We start from the raw sequence: 26,802 nt of genomic DNA, 5'->3' as shown, positions 1-26,802 counted from the left end.
AAAGTAGAAAAAATTAAAACATTAAACGAAATTTCTTCGGTAATCATGTTACATTATTTCGTAAACACTGCAGTGAGAAAATCAAGGAACGAAAATTAATCCATAAAAAGAATATTGGAGCTTGGAAATCAAACAAACTTTTTTTAAAAGTTTTTTTTTTTACTTTTGAACGAACATATTTTACACATTTAAGAAACTTTAGTAAAAAAAATCGAAGTGTGTGTAAAATGGTGAATATGTATTTACTTCACTTGTGCATGAATCGTCTTTCTATCAAAATAAATGGTGCATACTTAATACTACATGTATGTTCGCCAGTTCCATAAAATTATATTATTTTATCTTCTTAACTCATAGAAATATTATACTGTAAAAAAACAACTTTAAACAAGATACGAACACTAAGATTGTTTGCTGACAGCTACTTGGGCACAAGGCATATCCCCATAGCATAGTGTTGTGGTCATCCCCTTGGCCATGCTTTCCACAATCGAAATGCATATTTTATTTTTTTTTCAAATATTTTCAATAGTAATTGTTATTTTATTCAGAAATCATTTTTGTATGAGTAAATGTGTATTTATTTGACTAGAGCGGCATGCTGTATGCGCAGCATGCGTATGTTTTTATATGAATAAATATTATTTTAAACCAATTTATTTTAAATTTATTTACCTAAACCTAATCATATACCACATTATTGAAAAAAAAATGCCTGTCTCTTTAAAAACTGGGAGATTTTGCAAATTGTAACTTTTAGCTCTCCCATTTCAAAAGGTTGCCGACCCCTGGCATAGTTGAAAAATAGAATCCATTTACCTAAGATTTTTATTTGCATTAATTGCTTCCCATTTACAAAGTCATTGTAAACAGGGGAAACAACCAGAATCTTATGTTTCTGTTAAAGATAAGAAAACAATAGTATAAAGAGAACAAAAAAACTTGTTTAATTTATTATAAACAACATTTCTTTTAATATTTAGATATGGGATATTATTTCTATTCTTGAAAATTCTTTATATATTTTAATGTTATTTGACTCTATGTGGTGTTTAGAAAGCACTAGCTCAAGGAATTCCTGAATTATTTAAGTTGGTAAACCTCGAGATAACTATGTTCCTTTGTAAATCTGTTGGTATTTGTTTTGGCTCCCTTGAAATTAAGAGACCTATTACGAAACTAGAAAGAGATACACACCTCACCCCCCCCCCCCACACACACACACACACAAACACTTTCCCCCACTCAACCGGACTGGCGGATTTTTCAAGGTAGCGTGCCCTCTTTGTCAAGGGTCAATTTTATGTCATGGAAAGTTTTGGAATGATAGATCAGTATGTGTACTGCAGAGACACTCCTCCCACGGTCGTTTCTATTTCTGTCCATGTGTGGCTATAATGTGAACTTTTGACTCCTCAACTAAGGACAAAGCACAGTAAACTAAGCAGTCAAGAGAAACCTAGTTTGCGCACCTTATTTTAGTCTAGTTCTTATGCCATTTTATTTTCTCCATTTGATTATTATATATGCAATTGATGTTCATGTCTTTGATGCTGTGTAAAATATATCAAATAAATAATTATTACTGATTATTACGAAAGACATCTGATATTGAAATGTAAGTTGAAAAAACAAACAAAAGGAAATGTCAAACGAAGCTATTTCAAAACCTTTATTGAAAAATGTCCTGCATAATGGTGTTAGACGCTGTATTTGTCAACTTAAGCGAATAACCTTCAGATTTTGCAAGTCACATGGTGGAAGTAAGCAAATGAGTGAATTTATTGAGAATAATTTGCTGGAATTCACACAGAACAATCCGGAAGTTGTTGTTTATTTCCAACCTAGACGAAACATAAGCCCCTGAAATGTGTAAGTGGACTGAACACCTGAGAACCAGGTCATGTGTTCAGATTGTTAGAATGATTAAAAATAATCACACAGACACTCCCATCACACAAGGCATATGGCAGCCATTCATGTTCAAGGAGACTGAATGGGCAGTGACTAAGTTCCCCAATGAGAAGTGGTCATCTGTTCTCAAGGTTGGAAAAACAGCTACAGATTATGTGCTGGAGGAGCAATCAGACAAATCCCAACATGACATCAAGACACGCTGCATACATGAAGATAAAAAATAATTGTTTCGTCAACACATGTTTCTACATAACTCTAATTTGTTTTGTAATCAGATATTCATTCAAAATTTTCTACTATAGTAATTAAAAAACAATTGAATTCAAGGGAAATGAAGAAAGTATTAAAAAAATCGTTTCTTATGTTTGGGTGAAATGTAGCTGCACTCCAATTTGCAAACGAAGAATGCAATTACAAAAAAAAAATAAATACCAGGGATTTTTCGAGCCTTGTTTAGAACGTTTCTAATTTTTTTTTTTTCAACAACCAACCTCGTTTGCCTCATATGTAAGCTAATCTAGTACTGTTTCGTCAATACATATTTATACATAACTCGGATAACTGTATATTTTGTTATGAGAAATTCATTTAATAGAGAATCCACCAGGTGGGTTGTAATGCAAGTACCATCTAACCTTCTCGTATACAAATTATAGAGAAAATATAGAGGAAATAATTGCTCATAGTAGATTTTGTCGCCCCAGAATGACTTAGAAAGAAAAAAAAACGCAAAGATTGTTAAACATTTAAGTGAACCTTATCAGAAAATAACAACTACATAAAATGAAATGGTAGATGTACGTTGATATGCACACCAGTGGACTTAATAGATAAAACAAGAGAATATTTCCTTTTATTAGTTGTTTCCCATTTAAAAATGCATGGCAACTAGGGGAAGCAACCAATACCCTGAATATTTGCATACGCACAAAAGCAATACAAAATAAACTAAAATAATGTATTTATTATAATCGACAGCTACAAATATATTCTTAGGTGATATCCTGTCTTTTCTTGATAAATTGTGGATTACAAATGGTAGGGCATATTTTGTATAATCTTGAAAATTCTTCGATTAAAAAAAATACATTATTTGACTCCTCTTCTTCTTCTTCTTCGTTCTTAATTATCAGTGTTGAAGGGGATCGAGAATTATCTGCCAGTGCGTTTGAACTCGAGACTTTGTTCAAATTTAACAACCATGAGCTTTTTGCCGACTCGACCACGCCTCCAACACAATTAAGCGTTACGTGTCAACTGGTTATGCGCCATTGAGGCCATTGACTCCGATTTCAGCCTGCTTTTCTTTTTGGATTTGCTTCCATAGCCTTTGTCCAACCAAGAACAAACTACAAGGCAGCAGTTGTTTAATTTTGGAGTTGTCTCTCCTAGAAGAGTGGCTGTCCCCAGCTAACGAGCCTCATCTGCCCGGGGGTTCGAACTCGAGACTTTTCGGTTTAGCAACCATGAGCTTTACCGACTCGACCACGCCGACCCCATTTGACTCCTAAAAGCGTAGAAAAGCTTTAGCTCAAAATCTTGCTTAATTGTTTAAGGAGGTTAACCTATATATAAAAAAAATATATTTAAAAAGTGTTATTTAAATTTAATTTTGGATCCCTTGAAAACAAGGGTCAAGATCTAAATGTATATTATCTGTTGTTGTTCTTACGTGACATGTAGCTGCATTTAGTTTGCAAATAATTATTTTGTAGCGTAATTTTTTTTAAATAATTTATTTAAGCCTTTTCATGGTTCGACGGCAAACCTTGTTTGTTCCTTATGTAAATTATTCTAGTACTCTCCATTTAATGGAGAATCCACTAGGTGGGTGATAATGCAAGTACAATTTTACCTTCTCGTATAAAGAGTATAGAAAATGTATTGTAATTGTGCGCACACATTTAATACAATTTTGACAGTTTGTTCCGTTTAACACCTCCCTACTTAAACGTATACGGAGTATAAAGGATTTTATAAAAATTGCAAAAAAAAATCTAATTGAGAGTTGGACAAATCTGGACTTCTTACAACCGCCCGAAAAACGTATTGTTGCAGTCCTGTCCATTTCAGTTAGCTTGACAAAATTTCGTGTAATTTTCTGTAAACTTTGGAACGATTTCCAGTAAGCGTAACAGGTGGTTACTTTACTTTCGGTTATCAAAAGCCTATATCTTGCGTACCGTTTACAGGGAGGGGGGGGGGGGGACGACTGGTATTCTCCTTTCATGGAAAATTTCAATTTTTTTCATCTAAAATCATTTTTGTTTAGGATTTTGAATATTTAATGAATGTGGGAATTAGTTTTTTTTTTGTAAACGCTGTAAGCTGCTGTTTTCCCCAATACTATTATTGAAAAAGTAGTTATGTATCAAGATTGTTCCTTAGTATGCTATTACATACATGTATATGATAAAATATTTAGACAATAAAGCTTCATTTTGAGTTTTCTCCGTTTTGTCAATGTTACGGTATGGAACTCGGGGGAAGCAATTTATCTCAAAATGTTAATGAGAAATTCTTCAAATGGCCAGTGTACGTTGCGAACACATGTATCTATAAAGTATTAGAAGGATGTTGCTGCACTTCTATTGTTAACAAACTTGTGAAAGTTTTAGAATTGTTTTCAAAGAAAATCATATGACATTGTTTTTATTCATTTTTAAAATTTCGCAAAAAAATAATTTTGTAAGATATCAAAATTTCCTTCTAGCATGTAGTGCTTGGTCATGTCTACTAGGAAAGTGCCAAGTTATTTTTCGTAGTTTTTAATTATTTTTTTTAGTTATTTTGATTCTACTGTGTACCTCAATACTGTTACTTTGAACCTATATTTCGCTAAAATGTAATAATTGGCCAGAAATAAATACAACGTTATAATGTTTAAAGTATTTTAAAGATAATACATTGTAAAGAAAATCATGTATCTTATAATTTGTAACCAAATGTGTTTTCACTACCGGTATTCCCCCCCCCCCCCTCTTGGATTAAAAAAAGAACTTTATAATTTGATAATTTAATATCATACTTGCATAAAGCATAAAAAACGAGGGTTTTGTCATCCGAACCCTTATTGTTACTTAAGAATATACGAGAAAGTTTAAAGGAGATCACTCCCGTTTTATTTTGTTTTGCCCCAGAAACTGCTAGACCAGCATGGCCGACACGGCCAAGTTTAGCTTTAATTAAAACATTTCAAGCTATAATGGTCAATTTAATATAGACATCATTAGTAAAAGAACAGTTGAAGTAACCTTTGTAAGCGGTAAATGATTGACAACAGTGTGAAACACGACATTTAAAACTCAGTAAAACAAAGTGATTAATGAACAAGACATTGAGATAGGCATCACATTAAGTTATGGGTACGCTAATCTTTTGTAAGCAATGATGTCAACCGTAAAAATGTTATGAGCCCCAACGTCAAGGGTGAAGAAATTATACCTTAATACTGATAAAATTATTCCAGTAATGAAATTTAACCAGTAGGAGGGACCGAGACGTGGAACACAATGGGATAATGTGGTGAGCTTTGTTTCACTAACTCGAGTCAGGTACCCATCAGAGCTGAGTCGACTCAGGACGTTCCACTTATTTGAACCGGGATTCGAACTCGAGATTCTCGGGTTAGCAATCTAGCTCCCTACCGCTAAAAAGTGTGTTCAAACTAAGTAGAAGTTATGTATGTTTGTGCGTTATTTGTTGAATACTATACAGTAGCATTGTTTTTACTTTCTCGTATATACGTAGTATAGAGAAAGTATTGTAATCGTGCAAAAAAAAAAATCGAGATTTTTACAAATCTCGACGTTTTACACCTCACTGATACGGAAAAACATAATTTTGCAATCTTGTCCGTATGTCTGTGTGTGTGTGTGTCTGTGTGTCTGTCCGTGTGTAAACACGATAACTTGAGTACCGTTACAGCTAGGTTGATGAAATTTCATATATAAGTATTTTATCAAAATCGTAGATCCGTATCAACTTTTGAGCGATTTCCGATAACCGGAAGTGGTACTTTTCCTACTTTGAATTTTTTAAAAGCCTATAACTTGAGTACTATTTCAGATAGATAAATGAAATTTCACATGTAAGTAAAAGATCTAATTCTCTACCTTCTGTTAAATTTTGAGTAATTTCCGTTGACTGGAAGTAGTAATTTACGCTACTTCCGATTTCTCAAAAAACTAATGTAAATTTTAAAAGTACTAATAATATTGCGCACTAATATGCGCTTTTTTTATTTGCGTTCACTTGGTGTGCAATTAATTTGTCTACGAGATTTTATTCTATTTTTAAAACTTTAAGTATTTAAAATGGATTAAAAATCATGTCTATAGCCCGAGTTTCCATCCCCTGTTATTTTATATAAGAATATTCGAGAAAGTTTAGGGGAGATCACTCCCGGTTTATTTTTCTCAGCACAAAAGATTTAAAAAGTTCAAACCAAAATCGACGTCCTTATCGTTTATTTAGAGGTTGATACTGCACTAGTAATGAAGGCGGATACTTTTTTTAAAATGTTCTTATTAGCTATTTCGATACTTATAATATAGCTAAAATTTTAGCAATGATTAGATTTTTGTGTTAACTAGTTTTGCAGACTCGTTAGGCAGTATTTAATCCAGACTTTTTTCTCCAAAGCTTTTATGATAGAAACATATTAGTTTTATTTTCTTATTTTCGGTGCATTTAAAAACTAGTTGCTATAAAGGGATTTTTTTTTTTTTTTTTTACATTTGTTACATTTAACTTTTAACCATACATTTATTAAGATATGAACAAATTGATTTTGTAAAACTCAATTTTTGTTTGCTGAAATACAGTTTTTAAAGCTCTGGTGATGACAGTCACTGTTTGATTAGAGATCTAATGTACGCTACTGTTTGTCGCATAAGATTGCTTTCTCATGTATAGCTTACATTTTATAAAGTTGTGCTGAAGTATTGATTTTTAACTGCTGGCTTCAGCCTCTATAAGCGACGTTGTTAAGGACGCACTTGTTCGTGTGCTGCGTTGTTATCAGAGCATACAATCTAGTGTGTTCATGGCTCAATGTTTGAGATCTATAACAGTGTGTATTTTAGAACTGATTGGTATTTAATGTTGTAGGTAGTGCTTTTGTTTATACCTGTGTAACTAGAGTATACCTGTTTGAAAATTGAAAATATAGTATGTGCAGCTTATGAATGCATGTATATATATATATATCTATATATGTCACTTTAGTATCTATTTGATACCTTTACTAATGTTAAGGAAGACACCCACGCTTTTCTTTATAGTTATTTAAACAGAAGTCTATAATTTATTTTCTACTTTTTAGTGCATTATTACATAAAAGCTTGTTATTAAAACGTTTTTATGAATTTTTTTTTTCAGTACTTTACATGTTTTATTTACAATAGAGTTACATGACTAAAAACCATTGCGCGCCTACTGAACGTGATGGCGCAGCTATTGCACTCGATGACGCGTGTAATGGTTGGATAAACATGCCTACTAATTCGGTCCAAATTTTAATTAATTCATAAAAACATAATTAGACATCCAATTAAGTCAAATTTAATTTCAGATTGCATTGTCTTCATGTCTTGTCCCACGTGCCAAGTGTGAATCGTATCGGTAAAGTAGAAGTTTCCGAATTTTCACTCTGGCGTTTCGGTCTGGACAGACTGACGACAGATTGAGGAGGAAGTGAGTTAAATAAAAGCTTGTAAAAATAATAAAAGCGATTTAGGTTTTCCTCCATTTCGCGTATCATGTTAGGTGTACGCGAGTTGGTCAACCGAATGATTTGATTGGTCGCTATGTCACATGACCAACGATATGGGTGCTGACAAAACTTTCCAAACGTGTGGGAGAGGTTGGAAGGGGAGGGGGGGGGGGGTAAGAATGCGGTTATCTGGTGGGGGCGTAGGCAAGGCAAGATGGCGGCTTAACACTTTTAACGTCTCAGATAATTAAGTCAAACAAAATATTTAAGAAATAATTGCTTATAGTAACTTATGTCGCCCTCAGAACGAGCAAAGATTGCAAAACATTTAAGTAACACATATCACAAAATAACAAATGTACCAAATGAACTCGTAGATGTACGTGTATATACTCATGGAGCTGTTAGAGAACGCTCTCTTAGAACTGTGAGCTGGCCACAGACCGAAACGTTTTAAAATCTACGAATGAAAACAACATCAGTATCGTGAAACCCAAGCACTCTGTGGCATAGACGCCATACCTCGTCCACATCATTATCGGCAAACAAGAAGACAATATGGCTATCTTGTTACTGTAAGACATATAAATAATGTGCCCTAACTACTAGACCAGGGGTCGACAACCTTTTGAGACAGAATAACAAAAAGCTACCATTTACAAAATTTCCTAGTTTTCAAAGAAATGAATAGCTTTAATTACGAACTAATATTGGTGCATATAAATAGGCTACATGCATATGTTTCTCAGACTTGGCTAGCTCTTCTATGATAAATTTAATAATCAAATAATATAACTATATGACTATCCCAATCGACTTTACAAGCCAGTTACGAACACCACTGGCCCAGGAGGTGTCTCCCATAGCCAGGCAGCCCTCAATACGGCAAACTTCGACTAACTGGCTTGGATATTTGTTTGATTACCGTATTTCGGTATTTTCCGTCCTACGGTTCTCACTGGGCTTATCTTCCACCCTACACGAACTCAGAGTCCAGCACTTGGCTCAACTATATGAAATAATAACTAAAATACTTCGTCACTCAGGTCAAATTAATGCATACTGACAGGTAGAGGAATGCATTCTGAATAGAATAACATTCCCCATTTAACGATATTCGAAAAAGTCGGCACTCGGGCAGTGGCAAGCATGAAATTGTTGCCACGGGGCTGTACACAGCACGGGTGTGGGGCTGGGCCTGTTGCCCAAGCGGCTGTCAGCTGTCCGTATACTTTCTATTTTACCTATTCTCAATCTTTTCTGATTAGTGTGCTTATTCTGTTTTAGTTAAAGTTTTTTTTTTTACAGTATACTTTTTTATGAGTTTTGATAATGAAATAATATAAATATTAATATCTGTGCACGAAAATCGAGAGCCGCACATTGACATCCAAAGAGCCGCATGCGGCTCCATGACAAGTGTATCATTCTCCATTTTAGATTTCATGGCGGCATAAAATGAGTTGACGGGAAATACATCGTGGCACATCCCTGAACAGAATAGAAATAAACCGGGAGTGATCTCCCCTAAACTTTCTCGAATATTCTTATATAACTGGAAATATAGACATGATTTTTAATTACTTAAACTTTTAAAAATAGAATAGAATATCATAGAAAAAAAGAATTGCGCACCAAGCGAACCCCAAAACAAAATGTGCATAATAGTGCGCAATATTATTAGTACTTTATAAATTTACATGCGTTTTTGAGAAATCGAAAATGGGGTAAATTAAGACTTCCGGTCAACGGAAAATACTTAAAATTGGACAGAAGGCAGAGAATTAGATATTTTACTTACAAGTGCAATTTCATTTATCTATCTGAAATAGTACTCAAGTTATAGGCTTTTGAAAAATGCAAAGTAGAAAAAGTACCACTTCCGGTTATCGGAAATCGCTCAAAAGTTGATCAGGGTCTACGATTTTGATAAAATACTTATATATGAAATTTCATCAGTAAACGTACTCAAGTTGTCGTGTTTACACAAAGACAGACACACAGACACAGACATACGGACAAGATTGCAAAATTATGTTTTTCCGTATCAGTGAGGTGTAAAACGTCGAGATTTGTAAAAATCTCGGTTTTTTTTTGTGCACGATTTTTTTTTTGCAGGATTACAAGACTTTCTCTATACGAGAAAGTAAAAAAGAATATTTTGTTGTCTTAGTTCTTAGTTGTTTCCCATATTTAAATTTATTGCATCCAGGGGAAGAAACAATTATGGTAAAATGTGTATGTGAGAACAAAAGTAATAATACAATATACACAGAACGATTATTTTTTTTATTGTTTACGACAAAGTTATTAATATTTTTTTTACCTAATGTTCTATCTATTCTTGATAAGTTTTGGAATTCTGAAAAATAAATTTGCTCTCAAATATGTGGAAAAGCATTAGCTCAATGACTGGCTGCATTTGTCCAGATGAGAAACCACCGCTTTACCCATAACACTGCTGCACCAATGAATCAATAAATTTTGGATCCCTTGTAAAACAAGGGACAAGTTAAAAATGTAAATTATCTGTTGTTGTTTTTATGCAGTGTTTTTTTTTTCTCCGGGGGGGGGGGGGGGGGGGGGGCACTTGAAATTTTCGGGGATGCGGTAGACTTTCTTAGGGGGGGGGGGCAGGGGGGCGGACACTGTTAAAAGTATATATTTTCTATATAAATTATATAAATTTCATTTCGTTCGGGGGTGGGGGGCGGTAAAAATTGTAATCCCTGGAAGAAACTCTGTTTTTATGTGACATGTAGCTGCACTTGAAGTTTGCCAACAATTATTTTATTAGCATTATTTATTACCATGATTACTTTAAGTCTTAGACAGTGCGTTATTTGTACAAGAGTTGGTCAAGCCAATGATATAATTGGCCGTTATGTCACATGACCAGCAACATGTGTACTGAAATAACTTAGCAAAAGTGGGGGATGAGGGTGAGGGGGAGATAAAATTGCGGGTAACTGGAAGGGTGGTAGACAAAGTGACGATGGCGATATAATAGTTTACGTCACAGATGGTTAATTAAAACAAAATATATTTAAAAAATAATAATAATTGCTCAAAAAATAAAGCGCAAAGATTGCTAAACATTGAAGTGAAATATATTAGCAAATAACAAATATATACAAATAACTCGTAGATGTAAGTTGATATACTTATGGAGCTGTTATAGGAAGCTCTCTCAGAACTGTGAGCCAGTCACATATCTAGACGTTTTAAAATCTACAAATGAAAACCCCTACACCATAGTCCTGACACCAAAGAACTGAGTTGCAGACCCGCCACACTTTATCCACATAGACAGACAGGAAGAAATTGTGGCTATAGAGAAACTGTAAGATAGAGGAATAATGTGCCTTAACTGCTAGATACATCCATGACATGTGTAGAATTCTCCATTTTAGATATCATGCCGGCATACAATTAGCTGACGGACAATTCATTGCGACACATACATGGATGGAGTAGCGACAACGTTATATATTGGATAAAAATAGACGGGTTTTTGACGATTTTGCAAAACACAAATGGCGGTTTCATTTCAAAGTGGAAAAAAAAGTATAGTGAAAAAAAAAAAAAAACTTGGAAATATTTCACCAGAGAAAAATCAGCAGTCCTGTAATAAGTATAATGTAAATGATTTGGAATAAAAGTATATCTCCGAAAGAAATATTATTGTAAATAATTGTCTATCCTCACAAGCCGAAGATGAAAATGGTAATACAAAAGCAAAGACGGGCATAAGTTGAATTACAATAAAAAAAACTTTTTCTTATGCGACAATAAAACATAAAGCGATAGTGATCTATACTACGAATAAACAAAAAATGACAAGAAACAAGGAAATAACATCACTAGACAGAACTCAGCAATTTAGTATAATGTAGATGATTTGTAATACATGTATAGGAATATGTCAGAAAGATCTTTTTCTGCTATTTGAGTTGCAGATAATATTGTATTATAATAATCTAATAACATGATTTGTTTTATACTCGTTTAAAAAGTGTTTTTTTTTTTAATACGTGGTTTAGCGGCAAACCTTGTATATCTCTTATGTAAACCTACTCTACTATTTCCAGGATGGTCCATTGTACGTAGAATCCAGGAAAATGGTAAAACAACATTAGGTTGGTGGTAATACAACTACCTTTTTTGTTATTACCACAAATACTGGTAGGGTCCTATCTTACGAAGGTAAATGCAGCCGGGCATTGAAATGATCACACTGTCACTTCATAAACCGTCATTAGAAAAACATTGAACCTCTACGTCATCTCAAAATCTGTTCAAGCGAAGCATTTATAATTTTACTTTACTTTATCATTAAAAAAAGAAATCTATTTGAACTTTTATATAATTTAAATTCCAAACTCAAATATTTCTGATCACCGCAGCTACAAGTCACAGTACTAAAGTTGTATGTATAACAAGGTGAGCAAACCTGTACGCCTGGGTCGGGGCCGAGTCCACTATTTCCTCCACCCACGTCAACAGAAGGCAATCTCTTCGTGGGAGATGGCTGTGACAGTTACCAGAATTTCAGGTAAATCTAGCTGTGATACCTTATTGTGATAACCACAATACCCCAGTTAGTTCATGATTTCCTATCAAGTAATTACTTACTGTTGTAATTATCAATACACAACGTGCATTTTTAAACAATATTGTAAGTAAATAAACCGGGAGTGATCTCCCCTAAACTTTCTGGAATATTCTTATATAAAATAACAGGGGATGGGAACTCGGGCTATAGACATGATTTTTAATCCATTTTAAATACTTAAAGTTTTAAAAATAGAATAAAATCTCGTAGACAAATTAATTGCACACCAAGTGAACGCCAAATAAAAAAGCGCATAATAGTGCGCAATATTATTAGTACTTTTAAAATATACATTAGTTTTTTGAGAAATCGGAAGTAGCGTAAAGTACTACTTCCAGTCAACGGAAATTAGTCAAAATTTGACAGAAGGTAGAGAGTTAGATCTTTTACTTACATATGAAATTTCATTTATCTATATGAAATAGTACTCAAGTTATAGGCTTTTGAAAAATTCAAAGTAGGAAAAGTACCACTTCCGGTTATCGGAAATCGCTCAAAAGTTGATACAGATCTACGATTTTGATTAAATACTTATATATGAAATTTCATCAACCTAGCTGTAACGGTACTCAAGTTATCGTGTTTACACACGGACAGACAGACACACAGACAGACACACAGACATACGGACAAGATTGCAAAATTATGTTTTTCCGTATCAGTGAGGTGTGAAACGTCGAGATTTGTAAAAATCTCGATTTTTTTTTTTTGCACGATTACAAGACTTTCTCTATACTTCGTATATACGAGAAAGTAAAAAGTAAAGTTCACTTTCAAACCTGACGGTCTATACGGCTAGTGAAGTAGAGCTAGCTTGTTTCAGTGACCTCGGCATATGCAGAGATAGTGTGCCCAGCCGCCTTTAATTTCCCTAACGTAAGTTAGTGACCCATCAGAGTTGGGTGGACTCAGGGACGGTCTACTGAATTGCACCTGGATTCGACCTCGAGACTTACTGGTTAGCAGTTCAACTCTCTACCGCTAGACCACTAATAATATAGTGCAAGCACTTTATTTCTTAATTGTTATCAAATATGTAAGCCGCGATATCACAATAAACTTAACGCTGGTTACATGTTTACATTCTAACGTTAAAGTATACACAATAGTTATTTTCGTAAATAAATAAAACTTTAAATGTGGACTAAGCATAATACCGAACATATTATACCTTCATACCTTACGATAAAAAAGCTGAACTCAATTTATTTACACCATGTAGCTGTTCTAGTCTGACATGAAACATTCATTTTTAATTAAATTGTACTGTAGTGTTTTCTGACTGAACCATATTTTTATAAAGTTTAATTTGTTATGAAAACATGTTAACAATTTTTTGTTCCCCTATATCAGGGGTCGGCAACCTTTTGAAGCGGAAGAGCCAACAGTTACAATTTTAAAATTTCCCTGGTTTTAAAGAGCCACTAACATTTTTTTATTTCAAATATTTTATTTTTTTATTAAGATTATAAGTATTTGTGCAAGGAGCTGGAGAGCCGCATCTTGATATCAAAAGAGCCGCATGCGGCTCGCGAGCCGCAGGTTGCCGACCCCTGCCCTATATTCAGTTATTAATATTTTATCACATTTCACAGACTATCTTATTATTTGAACAAAATCAATATCCTCTAGATATAGAAACGGCTAAGTCTTTAATCTCTATCTGAAACAGGTGGTACAGTTACAAGGGCGAGACCACCTACGCCGCATACTTCAACTCGTACCAAAACTTCACCGACACAGAAACGACCTGCCAGTCTCTGGGTGGCCATCTCTTTGTGGCCAAAACCCTGGCCTGGTTTGATCTATTCTGGTTTATCGTCAACTCCTCAAGAGATGGACCCAGTGGTCAAATTAGATTGTTATTTTAAAAAAAAAACGCACTTACCAAAAGACTTTTGAGTTTCATTCTCTTATTGGCACGTGGATTTGATGCATATGTAAATAAACACATTCGCTAATTATAAATATAATATGTGGAATAAAACACTGTTACTAAATGATACGTAAAACATATTGCATTTGTATTAAATGCTTTCCATTTAAAGTTGTATTGTTATCAAGGGAAACAACCAATATCTTATGTTTTCGATAAAGCAAGAAAATAATAATACAATGTAAACAAGAAATATTGTTTAATTAATATAGTCAACATATGCATTAATATTTGTGTATAGGATATATTGTCTATTAATGAAAATTCTTGAAAGTAAGAAACATTTTTTTGACTCTTAATAGTATCTAAACGCAATAGCTCAAAAACTGGCTTATTAGATTAAGTTTAAAACCTCCGCTAGAATAGTGTGTACAAATAAGCCTTTTAACGATCAATTTTGGATCCCTTAAAATTAAGGGACAAGTTCAATGTATAAATCATCAGTTCTTTCATACGGTGACATGTAGCTGAACTCGAAGTATGTAAACAAAGCTTAAAGCTTTGTTTAAAACGTTTCTTATATATTGTTCAACGACCAACCTTGTTTGCCTCTTATGTAAATTATTCTAGTACTCTCCTCGGTTCTCCATTTACTAGAGAATCCACAAGGTCAGGGGTCGGCAACCTGCGGTTCGCGTGCCGCATGCGGCTCTTTTGATGAGAAGATGCGGCTCATCAGCTCCTTGCACAAATATTAATATTTATATTATTTTATTTTCAAAACTCATAAAAAAATTATACTGTAAAGAAACAATTTTAAACAGAAGAAAAAGCTCAATAGATAACTGTGAGAATAGGTGCAGTAGAAAGTATACGGACAGCTGACAGCCGCTTGGGCACCATTCTGAGCCGTTGATATCCGTAAAGAAGGGAAAAAAGTTAACAATTTCTAAAGTGGATTGGGACAGTCCTATATTTTTATATTTTTATTATTAATTTCATTGTTCTGGCGAAACAAGTGTATGTTTTTATATGAATAATTATCTTTTTCATATATAAAGCTACTTATTTTAAATAATAAATCAAATTTACTTACCTAATCCTATTTTAAAAAAAAAATATTAAAATTAAAAAAAAAATGTTAGTGGCTCTTTAAAATCTGGACAATTTTGAAAATTGTAACTTTTGGCTCTTCCATCTCAGACGGTTGCCGACCCCTGCACTAGGTGTTTGGTAATGCAAGAACCTTTTTGTGCCTTCTTGTATATAGAGTATAGAGAAAGTATTATAGTTGTGCACTCAATTTTAATGAAATTTTGACAGCTTGCACCGTTTTACCGTTTTACATCTCCCTACTTTAACGTTTACGGGATATAAAGGGTGTATTACAATCTTGCAAAAAAAAAAAAAAAAAAAAAAACGAACTATTTTCCTTTAAGCGGAAAAGATACTATACTTACTTCTCTTTCGGTTTATCAAAAACCTATATCTTGCGTACTGTTTAAGTTTGGTTTACACAATTATACTTATGTATTTCCGATTTCTTAAAAACCTTCATAATTCGATACTTTTTATTATCATATTTGATAATTTAATATCATTCTCGCATACAACATAAACTACGAGGGTTTGTAACAAAATTCTATATTTCTGTAGCCCGATTGCACCTTTATTGCCATCCGAACCCTTATTTTTTTTTAAAAATATTCGAGAAACTTTTAAAGAGTTTTTTAGTTGTAAAGACTAAGGAAGATCACTTTATTTTGTTTTACCAAAGAAACTGCTAAACCAGAATGGCCTACACGGCCAAGTTTAGCTTGAATTAAAAAATGTCAAGCTATAATGGTGAACTTAATATAGACATCATTAGTAACAGAGCAGTTGAAGTAACCTTTGTACGTGGTAAATGATTGACAACAGTGTGAAACAGGGCATTTAAAACTCATTAAAGTAAAGTGGCCAATGACCAAGACATTGAGATAGATATTACACTAAGTTGTGGGGACGTTAATCTTTTGTAAGCGATGATGTCAACGGTAAAAAGGTGTAGAGCCCTGATGTCAAGGGTCAAAATAATAATACCGTAATACTGATTTAAAAAATATTCAAATAATGGAATTCAACTGGTAGGAATTCAACCGGGAATATTGTAAAGTAAAATAGTAGCCAGTAAGTATCAGATTCAACTGTCACGTGAACTAAGTCATGGACAGAGCAAAGTATTATAATGTTGCAGTAGCTAGTAACGGCAAGCAGTAACAAAGCTATTAGCCAAGTCTGATGACCATTTGTCTTGCAAGGGTTTACAGCCGGCAAGTAAAATTAATAATCAGGTCCGATAACTACGGGTAACTCAATGTCCGCAGTTTACGGCCTGTAGTACAATAATATAAGTTACTCAATAAACACAGTTAACTACATTCATATGCTACATGTGCATATATTGGTTTTCATAAATACTTGGTAAATATATAATTATTTAATGAGATACAACGTTTTACAGTAAATCAAAATTAAGTAAATAATACAATAGCAAAGAGCACGTGGGAGTAGGGACGACGGCCCTCAACTCCACGTATAAAAGCCAGTAAGAAGAGAGTAAAGATGATTCAACTCCCCCCCCCCCCGCTCTTAATATACACCTGTACTATGTGTATCACGAGGCTAGCCCCTCCTTTGCTGACTGGACAAAGCTTTAGGTGTCCACGTGTAGGTCAAGCCAATGATTTGATTGGCCGCTATGTCAGATGACCAACGATCTGGGTGCTAAAATAAAATACATGAAGCGATAGATGGTGCTGATTAATAATGAGGTAACTGCTGGGGTTATAGACAAAGTCACGATGGCGTTACAGATAATTAAGTAAAACAATTAAGACAAATAATCGCTCATAGCAGTTTTTGTCGGCCTCAGAACGACTGAGAACGAATTAAAGATCTCCCAAAAATATAAGTGAATAATATCAGCAAATAAAAACTAAATTAAAAAAAAAACAAAAAAAAAAACAACAAACAAACGTGAAGACGTACTTTACCTACGGAGCTGTCGGAGGGCGCTCCTCTCTCAGAACTTTGTGAGCCAGTCACAGATCGAAACGTCTTAAATCTATAGATAGAATTTCTTACATCATTATCGTGTAACACAATGACTCAGTTGCAGAAACGCCATTCTTCATCCATATCGTTATCAACAAACAAGAAGACAATGTGACCATCTTTTAACTGTACAATAGAGGAATAATGTGCCCTAACTGCTAGACACATCAATGACAAACCATGACAAACTTTAAATTCTCCGTTTTAGATATCATTGCGGCGTAAAATTAACTGACGGACAATTTATCCCGGCATTTACCTGAGAGGAATAGATGCAAGAGAACATTTCATTTTGTTAGTTGTTTCCCATTTAAATATTCATTGTAGCCAAGGGAAGCAACAAACAACCTGAATTTTTGCATTAATACATAAGTAATAATATAATGTAATCGAAAATAATTGTTTTAATTATTACTTTTAACATAGTTAATGATATATTATAAGGTAATATTTTGTTTATTTTAGGTTATTTATTGGATTTTGAATGATTAATGTGCTTTAATATGTATAGAAAACTTTACCTGTATTACATGCTAAATAATTTATAAAGTGAAACTACCAATCAGCACTACTTTTTACTATTATGTAGATTCTCTATCAAATTTTGGATCCCTTGAAAACAAGGGACAAGATCATATGGTTTATCACACTTAGTCTTTGAGTGTAAGTAAATTTTATTTTTAGAAAAGAAATCATACGATTTATTTAATACTAAAACGTTTTTTTTTTTAAATACATGGTTTAGCTGCATATTATGTATGTTTCTTATGCAAACCCACTCTACTATTTCCCTTGATTGTCTACTTAGCGTAGAACCCAGTAAAATAGTAAAACATCTTTAGGTTGGTGTTAATACAAATACTTTGTTGTTGTTGTTACCACAAATACTGGTAGACCAACATGGCCAAATTTAGCTTTAAATTTTAAAAATCTCAAGCAATAAAGATCAATTCAATATAGACAACATTAGTAACAGAAATGTTGATGTAGCTATTGTAAGCGGTAAATGTTTAACAACAGTGTGAAACACGGAACTAAAGAAAGTATATGAATAATAATATCTGATTCATGGAACTGAGCAGTCGAATGGTAGAGCATACGAATGCTAATTTGAAAGTTCAAACTTCGAATCCGAGTTCAAGAATGTAGAACGTCCCTGAGTCGACCCAGCTCTGATGGGTACTTAAATCACGTTAGGGGAAGTAAAGTCTGTTGGGCATAGTGCTGACCACACCATCTTTTCATATGCCGAGTTAGGCACACTTCAGAGCTTTTTTCTACTCAGAGTTAGCACCCTAGCGCTCTATCGCTTAGACCACGCCGTCCCACAATATGTTTGAGTTAATTACCATTCAAACATTAAATGTAACTAAGGGAGGCTACAACTATCTTATTTGTTTTGCTAATGATAAAACTAATAGTGTTGCCATAAAAACTCACGTCATTGCTGTGTTTATTAAAATCAACACAACTTTTAAAAAGTTAATAGACGTTAAAATTTTTGGAATCTGGAATAATCTTAAAATGTTATGAAAACATTTAGTTTTATTACTTTCTGAATTATTTTTTTTTTAAATGAAACATCATCCACACAGTTCAAATGCAACAATATTTGCTGAAATGTTGAATCTAAAATATTTTAATTACAATAATACTCAAGACACTGCAACATCACGAATAACTGAAAAATTGTTGCAATCTAGGTTGCCAACCTAATCAAACATTTCTTGTAACCTAGGTTTAAATAGGTTGCCAACCGTTAGGCCCGTGGATTTCCACAATGGCTTTACTTCCCCTTTGTTTGGATACTGTGGAGTGGGATGGGCAGTCTAGCTATGTAACGACTTAACTCAATTTTCTGGAGGGGAGGTGGACACCGGTAAAAGTTGCTACGTTAATTCCATTTCGGTTTTTTTTTTGGAGGGTTTCTCCCAATAGTGTGGTCGCACAAATGGTAATGCTTTAAAGAAATTCGGTATGAACAAGTACATTAATAATTTTTCACCAGGTCAGGTGTTCAGATTGTTAGAATGATTAAAAATAATCACACTGACACTCCAGCACACAAGGCATATGGCACCCATTCATGTTCAAGGAGACTGAATGGGCAGTGACTAAGTTCCCCAATGAGAAGTGGTCATCTGTTCTCAAGGTTGTGTGACCTACTTAGGTCTTTTTATTTATGTTTTATTATTTAGTCTCCTGAGTTTTGTGATTGGCCTTGAGAGAGTTGTTAGTTCACCGGTACGCATCGGCCAACTGAACTCCGTCACGGCATGTGACTTGGATTTTAATCCTTATCAGAACCTCGGCCAATGGTTGTTTGGCATTGAAGATCCTTAACCGATCCTCGACCAATGGCCTTGCAACATTATAGTAGCCTCCTTTGGTTTTGATCTCAGATAAAAGGTCGAGACACGACTTCTCAAGAGGACTTTGACCTAGACCCCGGGAGACACAGTGCGGTGTGTGTGTGTGAAGTTTTACTTGAATTGTTCAGTTCGTGGGGATATATATTAGTTCCTCACTATAGGAGTTGTTGACCACTCCAGTGTTTAAGATATATTGTTTAGGTGTGATATTTCACCAAGTTGTATGGTTATTCCAGTATTAATGAGCTATTGCTTAGGTGTGTTATTTCACCAAGTTGTGTGATTATTCAAGTGTTTATGATATTGTATTTAGGTGTGGTATTTCACCAAGGCTTTACCTGTGACTTTAATATCTAATTGTTAGACATATTTCAGTATCATTGAGTTATCTGTGAGTGCTTTTTATGGTTTATTTATTGCTCTTAATGAAGTTTACTTTGGTGTTGACTTATTGTCTATTGTACATACTTGTGCATAAATTAAAATAGTAGTTGTCAGTTTAACCTAAGTTGAGTTTCATCTATCCTACGTGTCATTTCCCCTAGACTGTTGATACAAGCCCATGTAGACATAGTTGTGCTCATACTGTCCAGAAGGTTTCTGTCTGACTACTTTAAACGAACCTGGGGCGTTCGCCGGTTCTGCGTCTGACAGACGGCGTCCGTTACAGTTGGAAAAACAGCTACAGATTATGTGCTGGAGGGGCAATCAGGCAAATCCCAACATGACATCAAGACACGCTGCATACATGAAGATAAGAAATAATTGTTTCGTCAACACATGTTTCTACTCTAATTTGTTTGTGATGAGATATTCATTCACATTTTCTACTAAACTAATTTAAAAATAAATTATAAACAGGGGACAGGACGAAAGTGTATATCATCGATTCTTGTGTTTAGGAAATATCTACTGCACTCAAATTTTGTAAACAAATAATGTAGGTAAAAATAAATTGCTGGCATGATTTGTTTTAGCCTTGTTAAAACGTTTGGTACATATTGTTCAAAGGTCAACCTTGTTTGCCACTTATGTAAAGATTGGCAAGTACCATGTTACTTTCTCGTATACAGAGTATAGAAAAAGTATGGAGGATATAATTGTCCATAGTAGATTTTGTCGCCACAGAATGACTGAGAGTGTAAAAACGCAAAGATTGTGAACCTTATTAGAAAATAACAACTATATAAATGGAAATGGTAGATGTACATTGATAAACACATCACTGATACAACAAAATAATTTTTCCTTCTTTTCGTTTTTTTCCTATTTGAATATTCATAGCAATCAGGGGAAACAACCAATATCCTGAATTTTTGCATACGCACAAAAAGAAATACAATATGAACTAAAATAATGTATTTATTATAATCGACAGTTACTAATATATTCTTAGGTGATATCCTGTCTTTTCTTAATAAATTGTGGATTTCTGAATAATTTCTATGCTCTAAAATGTGTAAAAAAGCCTTAGCTAAATGACCTACCGCATTATTAAAGATGTAAAATTGACACTTAATTGCTTCAGTCCATTACCAATTTACAAATTTTGGATCCCTTGAAATCAAGGGACAAGATCAAAGTGTTTGGGTATGTGAGGAGAGCGTCATGCTGGAGGGTTGGGTAGTCCCAAATCTCTTGTGTTTGGGATGACGCGTTCAAAACATAATGATGGCGAGGGGTGGAAGCAGGCGTTGTAACTGAGATAGCAATGTAAACAGAAAGTGATATTTCAACGCCAAGGGTAGACAAAGGTACAGAATATAGTCCAAGTAAAGACAGAACAGTCAGAACCCAGACGGGATCCGAACCTACCATTCCACACGGCACCAAATCGCCTCGCCCTCCATGCATCAAGTCAGACGTGTAACCGATTCAGCCAATCAGCTTTACAAAAATAAAGGTTTCATGGCCGAGCACTATCAACAACTTGTTCACGGAAGACGCGGGCTGGCGTGACCTTTGAACCCCGAATGGGACTGACCGTTAGCCTCATACATACAACAAGGTCCCATTATTTGACCACACAGGCGACACAAATACAGGGACGACGATACAGACAAATAGTAGCTTCCTTAAATGGGTATAGTGTAAACATGGTGAGGGGTGGAAGAAGGCGTTCTAACTGAAATAGCAATGTAAACAGAAAGTGATATTTCAACGACAAGGTAGACATAAGCATTCTAGCGTGGCTGATAGTTGATTATGCAAACTGTCGTCACGAACGGCTACTTTCACGTGGGGAGGGGGGGGGGGTGGAAAGTGAGAGTTAGGATAATCTTCCTTAATGAGCATCTGGTATTGTTTTAAAGCAAAATATTTTTAGTCGCAGCAATAGTAGTGTCTAATTCACAAATTATGAATTACTGAAAAGTAGAAAATAAAACATCTAAATAGCTGCGTATGCTACGCTTCGGATCGGCTGGTTTTTAATATTTAAGAAGCAAAAAAAAAATATCGAAATGTGAATACATTGGTGAATATGGATTTTCATCTATTTTGCATGAATCGTCTTACTACCAAAAGAAATGGTGCATGATTTATTTTGTAATTTTAAAATCAACACACTTACAAACTCGCTAGTTATAAATATTACATGCGAAATAAAACACTTCGGTGACCGCCCATGTGTCAGAGACGTAGATGGGCGCTTTAGGCGCATAGGCGCGGCTTACCAACCCTGGCTCCTTAAAACTAACAGGAGCCATCGTGCCAAATAGCATCCTGTAAACGATGATGCAGATTGTGTCATTCACTAAAGTGACACAAATGAACAGGATGTGTTATTTAACACGTAAAAATGTAATTATTAGACGTGTTTTAAACATCAGTGTGACTGATGCAATATGTTAGTGCTACTAATGGTCTATTCTTAGATGCTCGATCTCAATTTCTGATTGGATTATCTAAAAATGGATGCTTTTTGCATCATTCGCTAAGTGGCGAAACTGTTTGGATTTTTTTACGGACAAAAAGAAACATCCCAGTTAATAATCTAGCCTTGGTTAATTTTTCTTATTATTAAAATAAAACGTATTACATGGCCCTCAAGACATTTTTATTTGCAGCCTAATCGTACCCTACCAGTGCGCCAGAGGACACGCCTGATTTAATGTAGTAAGTGCTTGTAACGCCCCATCCTATCCATTGTCTATCACACTGTTTAGACCGAACGTAGTCACCATAGCGCTCACGGGAAAGACGAGGGCGTCAAATCGCATCCTGTCGGGGGGCCGCCCCTGCAAAATTAAATCCTTGTCTTGCAAGGGTTTACAGCCGGCAAGTAAAATTAATAATCAGGTCCGATGACTCGAGTCAACGCAATATCCGCAGTTTACGGCATGTAGTTAAATTATATGTTACTCAATATTTCACAAAGTAAACTGCAAGCGTAGGTTACATGTGCGTTTATTAGTTGTAACAAATACTTAGTAATATTGATCAGTGGCGTAGCGAGGTCGGGTGTCACCCGGTGCGGCACTCAATGGTGTCACCCCCCCCCCCCCAGAGGCGTTGCGACCCTTCCCGGGGACAAACTTTCAAGTTTTCGATTTGCACCCATCCCTTACGTTTTCGATTTGCACCCCCCCCCTCAAACTTTCGTTTTGCACCCCCAAGTTTTTCTCTATATATTTTGCTATTTTTATGCCTTGGTGTCACCCCACTAAATGGTGTCACCCGGTGCGGTCCGCACCCCTCGCCCCCCCCCCCCTCGCTACGCCCCTGATATTGATAAATATTTTATGAGATAAAAAGCTTTACAGTAAATAAAAATGAACAAAGTAAATAATACAATTGCAAAGAGCACGTGGGAGTAGGGACGACGGCCCTCATCTCCACGTATAAAAGCTAGTAAGAAGAGAGTAAAAGCGATTCAGGTTTTCCTCCCCCTTAATATACAGCTGTACTATCTGTATCATATGGCTAGCCCCTCCATCCTGACTTGACAGTTCTTTAGGTGTCCACGTGTTGGTCAAGCCAATGATATTATTGACCGCTATGTCAGATGACCAACGATCTGGGTGCTGAAATAACCTACAAAAAGTGAGTGTGATGGGGTATGGGTATATAAATGCGGGTAACTGGTGGGTGTCGTAGGCAAGGTAAGATGGCGGCATAGCACTTTTACCGTCACACATGACTAAGTCAAACAAAATATATTAAAATTAATATGTATATTAATATATATATATATATATATATATATATATATATATATATATATATATATATATATATATATATATATATATATATATATATATATATATTGCATTGTTGAAAAACCTAATCGATTTGGATTAGTTATTTTTTTGTATCAGTTGCTTCCCATTTAAAGTTTTTGTAACCAGGGGAAACAACCAATAACTTATTTTTTTTTCTAATGAAAGAGAAAACTAATAGAATAAAAACAAACATAATTGTTTCACCTTTTGTATTACACACAAAAACTATTAACATCATTACGGTAAATAACGTCTTTTTTTGAAATTCTTGTATTTTTTAAATAACTATTTGACTCTAAAACCTTGGCTAAAGTTATAGATCAAAGACTTGCTGAATCGCTTAAGTAGTTAAACCTCTTTTTATTAATATCTAGATGTTTTTTTCGCTGAATTAAATTTTGGATTCCTTGAAAACAAGGGACAAAATCTAAATGTATACTATCATTTGTTTATATGTGATATACAGCAACACTCGAAGAATGCTAACAATTATTTTATTAACATAATTTAATACCATAATTTATTTAAGCCTAGTATTTCTTTTACATAGTTCGTCGGTCAACCTTTTTTGCATCTTGGTAATCTTTGGATATCTGAATAATTAATTACCTCTATAAAAAAGTATTAGGCCAATGACCTGCTGAATTATTGAAGATATCAAACTTCCGCAATTGTAATGTTAGATAGGTTTTTGCGAAAAGTAAAATTTTGTATCAATTAAAATCAAGGGACTAGAATTGACTAGATTGAGTAGGCCTATGTGAGAATAGCGTAATGGTGGAAGGTTGGATAGTATTACATCTCTTTTTTTTGAGTAATGTGTATTTTATCTTTATTTTATTTGGATGATGCTATTTGAGTAGTTGAGAGATGAATAATCGTGCGTAGGTTTAGAAATTTGAGTAGTCGATTTGATCGTTGAGTATAGTTGGGCGATTTTATCGTAAGTTCGATGGTGTCGTGACGGATCATCCTACCTAGGATTGCTCTTAAGTAGGCGTCGTTTAGCTGAAAAATCGAAAATAGTTCCAAGCAACATTTCCTAGAATCAAATCTACCATCAAAGACAAAGACTACAGTAGACCAGCAAGGCCGACACGGTCAAGTTGAGGTTTATTGCAAAAAAAAACTCAAGCTGTTAAGGTCAATGCAATTCAAACAACAGTAAAATAGAAAAGTTGTACGCGATAGAGGTTTGACAACAGTGTGAAACACATAATTTAAAACGCAATTTAGCAAATTGATCAATGATAGAGACGGAGATCGACAACATATTGAATTTTGGGGACTCTATCATTAACGTTTATTAAATCAAAGAAATATATGAATAATAATAGATGATTTAGTCTACACATGAAATATTGAGAATTTTTTTTTTTTTTTTTTAAATGCGGTTTGCTAAATAATGAAACATATCAACAGAAAGAACTTTGTAAAATGAAATCTTAGAATTCACTTTCACATACAAAGAGAAAGAGATGTTAGAGGAATCTCTATCAGAACATTGTGAGCTCGATCAAAAATCTTTCTTTTTTTTCAAAATGAGGAAACTCATCTCTATTTTGAAACATCAACATCCGGTGGCTTAGAACCTATTCTTTTAACAGTTTAAAAACACGGTGAACACTTTTACATTTCAAGACATATCATTATCCGCTCGCTTAAATGCTACACTTCTTACAATTCGAAAACGACGGTTAAAAAAAAAAAAACAACTTAACACCCGGTGACCAAAATGCTACACTTCATTCATATCTCTAGCAACTAATAAGAATATAGTGTGGCTATTTTGCAACTGTAGGTTAGAGCAGGGGTCGGCAACCTTTTGAAGCGGAAGAGCGAAAAGTTACACTTATCAAAATTTCAATGGATTTAAAGAGCCACTAACATTTTTTTTATTTAAAATATTTTATTTTTTATTAAGATTGTTAGTATTTGTTCAAAGAGCTGGAGAGCCGCATCTTGATATCAAATGAGCCGCATGCGGCTCGCGAGCCGCAGGTTGCCGACCCCTGGGTTAGAGGAATAATGTGCCCTAACTGCTAGACCGACATACACATAACTTACATGTGTAGAATTCTCTATGTTAGATTTCACGACGGCATAAAATTAGTACACACATATCTAGACGGTAAACGACAGACATAGACTTTTGGGGCTCATTTTTATTCAATAAAAAAAAAGATAAAGAGCACTGTTTAGTCATGTATTTCCTCACGCTTAAACAGTGCTAGGGGAGGTGTGGACTAATGCTAGAGGAGGTGCGGATTAGAGCATAAGGAAGTCCGGACTATTAGAGATGCGGACTAGTGTAGGTGCGTATTAGTGCTAGGGGAGTTGCGGATTAGTGTTAGATGATGTGCGGACTAGTGCTAGTAGAGGTATGGACTAATGGAGGCACGGACTAGTGCTAAAGGAGGAGTAGACTAATGCTAGGGGAGGAGTAGACTAGCGCTAGGGGAGGAGTAGACTAGTGCTAGGGGAGGAGTAGACTAGCGCTAGGGGAGGAGTAGACTAGTGCTAGGGGAGGAGTAGACTAGTGCTAGGGGAGGTGTAGACTAGTGCTAGGGGAGGTGTAGACTAGTGCTAGGGGAGGTGTAGACTAGTACTAGGGGCGGAGTAGACTAGTGCTAGGGGAGGTGTAGACTAGTGCTAGGGGATGTGTAGACTAGTGCTAGGGGAGGTGTAGACTAGTGCTAGGGGAGGAATAGACTAGAACTGAATAAGAGCGAAAACATGCGATAGGATCATATCGCTGATCTCCGCTGGCTCAATGTACAATGTTAGCGATGTAATGACTTTTGATCCGTCCGATGATTTGTATGTACTTAGTAATTCGGAAAGAAGTTCCGATCCTTAGTTGGTTAAAATTGTATATCTTTTGTCGACAACCCGTCAACAGAAAAGGGCATGCGTTCCTTTGTTTGCCGAATATTTGTCCCGGTATTGAAGCTCGGAAAGCAAATTATTTTTCTTTTGTTTCC

At 34.9% G+C, this 26,802-nt stretch overlaps 1 protein-coding gene across 1 annotated transcript in view; it reads left to right on the top strand.

Annotated features, from left to right (window-relative positions):
* Nucleotides 1-1,645: 1,645 nt before the first annotated feature.
* The window catches only part of LOC131928146 (large ribosomal subunit protein mL43-like), a 186,847-nt gene continuing 161,690 nt past the window's right edge, over nucleotides 1,646-26,802 (top strand). The window contains exon 1 of the mRNA XM_059284092.1: nucleotides 1,646-1,855. Within this exon, the coding sequence (XP_059140075.1) occupies nucleotides 1,646-1,855 (210 nt within the window). The remainder of the gene's footprint in view (nucleotides 1,856-26,802) is intronic.

Source organism: Physella acuta, unplaced genomic scaffold, assembly GCF_028476545.2.
Source record: "Physella acuta isolate Inbredline_101_S28 unplaced genomic scaffold, ASM2847654v3 ptg000090l, whole genome shotgun sequence".
Lineage (NCBI taxonomy): Eukaryota > Metazoa > Mollusca > Gastropoda > Physidae > Physella > Physella acuta.
Note: the sequence above shows the minus strand (reverse complement) of the source record. Positions and strands in the feature narration are given on the sequence as shown.